The sequence below is a fragment of the Palaemon carinicauda genome, chromosome 34, assembly GCF_036898095.1.
Source record: "Palaemon carinicauda isolate YSFRI2023 chromosome 34, ASM3689809v2, whole genome shotgun sequence".
Taxonomy (NCBI): domain Eukaryota; kingdom Metazoa; phylum Arthropoda; class Malacostraca; order Decapoda; family Palaemonidae; genus Palaemon; species Palaemon carinicauda.
The window spans coordinates 58,985,702-58,989,634 of NC_090758.1; the positions used below are offsets into that span (position 1 = coordinate 58,985,702).

The 3,933-nt window shown below is 40.0% G+C and overlaps 1 protein-coding gene across 1 annotated transcript in view; it reads right to left on the bottom strand.

Moving 5' to 3' along the window:
• LOC137626965 (neuroligin-4, X-linked-like) overlaps positions 1-3,824 on the bottom strand; it is a 15,501-nt gene extending 11,677 nt beyond the window's left edge. The window contains exon 1 of the mRNA XM_068357949.1: positions 3,746-3,824. Coding sequence (XP_068214050.1) covers positions 3,746-3,824 — 79 coding nt within the window. The remainder of the gene's footprint in view (positions 1-3,745) is intronic.
• Positions 3,825-3,933: the final 109 nt, after the last annotated feature.

Sequence of the window (3,933 nt, forward strand, 5' to 3'; positions counted from 1 at the left end):
TAAGTGCATATGCACCTCAAGTTGGTTGCACAGAAGAGGAGAAGGGAAATTTCTGGAGAGACATGGGTGGAGTAATGCAAGAACTGGAAGAACAGGAGAGGGTCATAGTGGGGGCAGATTTGAATGGCCATGTGGGAAGTGAGAATGAGGCAATTGGTCGGGTGCATGGGGGCCATGGAATTGGGGAGAGAAACCCAGAAGGAGAGAGTGTAGTGGATTTTGCTGTGTCATTTGACATGGCAATAGTAAACACATTCTTTAAGAAGAAAAGGGAACACCTAATAACTTATAGGAGTGGGGGAAGATGCTCCCAGATAGATTACTTCCTGTATAAAAGGATAAAGCTGGTGGAGATCAAGAACTGCAAGGTTGTCCCAGGTGACAATGTAGCCCCCCAACACAGACTGCTATGTATGGACTTAGGCCTAAAAAGGGAAAGAAAAGCTAAAGCTAAAGGGATAAGGAAAATTAAGTGGTACAAACTAGTGAGGGAAGGAGATAAAATGAGAGAGTTTAAGAGAGGGGTTTTGGAGGATATTGATATAGGAATTGAAGATGTTCAAGAATGGTGGACACGAAATGCAGCAGTAATGAGAAGGCATGGAAAGGAGTTGCTAGGAGAGACATCTGGTATCATATGGGAAGAAAAGGAGAGTTGGTGGTGGAGTCAAGAAATTGAGAAAGTTTTAAAAGATAAGAAGGAGGCAAAGAAGAGATGGGAAGGGTCACAGTCAGGGGATGACAGAGAGAGGCTCAGAGAGAAAAACAAGGTGGTGAAGAAGGTAGTAGCCCAAGCTAAAGCTAAGGCATATGATGATGTGTATAATGAGCTGGGGACAAAGGAAGGATTAAACAAGATGATCAAGCTATCGAAGACTAGAAATAAGAACACCAAAGATATTACACACATCAAACAAATTAAAGATCAAGATGGTGTAGTACTTAGAAAGGAGGAAGACATTGTAAAGAGATGGAAAGAATATTTTGAACAGCTGTTAAATGAAAAAAATGATAGATTACTAAGAGAGGATGGACAGGCGAACTTTGGCATGGTAATAAGTTTCTCTAGGCAAGAGGTAATAAATGGACTGAGGAAGATGAAGAATGGGAAGGCAACTGGGCCAGACATGATTCCTGTGGAGGCATGGAAAGCATTAGGAGATGAAGGAGTAGATATACTGTATGACCTCATGATAAAGATTTTTGAGCAGGAAAAGATACCAAATGAGTGGCGAGGGAGTATATTGATCCCAATCTTCAAAGGGAAAGGTGATGTCCAAGAGTGTGGGAATTACAGAGGTATTAAATTGATGTCCCACACTTTGAAGGTACTGGAAAGGATGATAGATGCCAGACTAAGAGAAGAAGTAGAAATAGGTAAAGAGCAGATGGGATTCATGAAGGGTAGGGGAACAACAGATGGTGTATTTTGTCTGAGGCAACTAATGGAGAAATTCCGGGAAAAGCAAAGAGACCTGCATGTGGTATTCATTGACCTTGAAAAGGCTTATGACCGAGTCCCAAGACAAGAGGTGTGGAGGAGTCTGAGGGAGAGGAGGGTGCCAGAGAAGTACGTTCGACTGATACAAGAGATGTACCGTAATGTATTTACCAGAGTGAGGAGCTGTACTGGGGAGACAGAGGGGTTTGAGGTGAGAGTAGGATTACACCAAGGGTCAGCTCTGAGCCCATTTATCTTTAACATAGTGATGGACGTTTTAATAGAAGAGGTAAGGGAGGCAGTACCATGGAACATGTTGTATGCAGATGATATTGTTCTGTGCGCAGAGAGCAGGGAAGATCTGGAAATGAAATTGGAAAGATGGAGGCAAGTACTGGAGGATAGAGGAATGAGAATAAGTAGATCTAAGACAGAATATATGTGTACCACCAGTGAGGGGGATGATAGAGAAAGTATTCAGCTTAGGGGAGAACAGATAAAGAGAGTTGATAAGTTTAAGTATTTGGGATCATTTGTTAATGCTGGAGGAGGTATGGAAGATGAAGTTAAACATCGGGTACAGGCAGACTGGAACAACTGGAGAGCAGCCTCAGGAGTTATTTGCGACAAAAGAATACCACTGAGATTGAAAGTAAAATTTCATAAGACAGTGGTAAGAACAGCAATGCTGTATGGAACAGAAACAGCAGGCATGAGGAAGACAGAGGAGAAGAAGATGGATGTGGCAGAAATGAGACTGCTTAGGTGGATGTCTGGGGTGACAAGAGAGGATCGGATAAGAAATGACTACATAAGGGGGTCGACAAAGGTGGTGGAAATATCAAAGAAAGTGCAGGAAGGGAGGCTGAGATGGTATGGACACCTAATGAGGAGAGATGAGGACCAAGTTGGGAGACATACTATGGAGATGGAGGTTCAAGGAAGAAGAAGAAGAGGGAGACCAAGAAAGAGATGGAGGGACTATGTGAGAGGAGACTTACAGGAAAAGGGGATTGATGAGGCAGAAGCGCAGAATAGAAAAAGATGGAAACGGCTCATCCGCAACGGCGACCCCATATGAAAATGGGAACCAGCTGGGAAGAAGAAGAAGAACATTTGTTTCTGTGAACCATGTCAATTTTTGAAGACCGGTCCCTTTTGAGGCTAGTTTTCTAGTGTTTTCATTCTGCATGAAACTTTAATCCAATTATGAAGTTTGAATATGCTTTTATGCCTCTCTCTCTCTCTCTCTCTCTCTCTCTCTCTCTCTCTCTCTCTCTCTCTCTCTCTCTCTCTCTCTCTCTCTCTCTCGTTTTAAGCCACATCAGATGAAAGTTCAATATAGTAATTGTTAATTCAGTTGTTACTAGGAAATACTTTGATATTTGTCGGTCATTATTCAAAAATATCATATTGTAAAATAGTAATTACACTCTGTGGATATTTGTTCAAAAGAGATATATAATACGTTATGTATTATTGTTCAAAATATTTCCTTCTATATATTAAGGTTACATAAACAGAATAGAGAAAATTAAAGGTAGGCAGTAACATATTCATTTAAGAGATCAGTCTTAAGCATGAGAAGGAAAATAAAGTCGATTCCTGGAGCTAAACATTTCGTCATTAATTAAACAAGAAATAAAAGGATTTTAATGTTGCAGAAAGTGAGGCTCCTCAGGGAACGTTCTCGACAGAGAGAGAGAGAGAGAGAGAGAGAGAGAGAGAGAGAGAGAGAGAGAGAGAGAGAGAGAGAGAGAGAGAGAGAGCGTGGATTAGTTTTCGGTCTTTTTACTATTTCTATCTATCAATACGTGTCCTTCCATTCCAGTCTGTTCACTGTCTTTCTATGCTAGTATATACCCGCAATTTCGCTTAGCTTGTTATTTTTTCGTCTTCTCTTACCTCCATTGCTTTTCTTGCAATCCTCATTATATGTCCTGCCCATTCCATTTTTTTCTTACATGTTGTTAGAATATTCTCTACTTTAGTTTGCTCTCGCCTCTATGTTACTTTTCTTCTGTCTATTAGTGTTATTCCAATATTTTTTCTTTCAATACCTCTTTGAGTTGCAACTAGCTTAAGCTCTAAGGCTTTAATAAGTATCCAATATCACGTACATAAGGTAATACGTGTAGGACCATCTGATAAAATAATTTTCTCTTCACACAAAGTGGCATTTTAAATTTCATAATCTAATTTTTTTGTCAAAAAAATTCTGTCACATGCTTATCCTTCTTTTAATTTCGGAATAATGTCCTAGGGAAACACTTACTGGCTATCCCAAGTACGTATATTAATTACCAATCTCTAGATGTTCATCCATAACTATTTCTTGTTGTGTCTCTCCATCTCTAATGACCAATATCTTAGTCCTACTCATATTAATTTTCAGTCCACAAGCCTCGTTGGAAAAGCAGAATCCAATAGGACAAAGGGTTTCAACAGGGAGAGCACCCCAAAATAACAGGACATTGAACAAATAATTAATA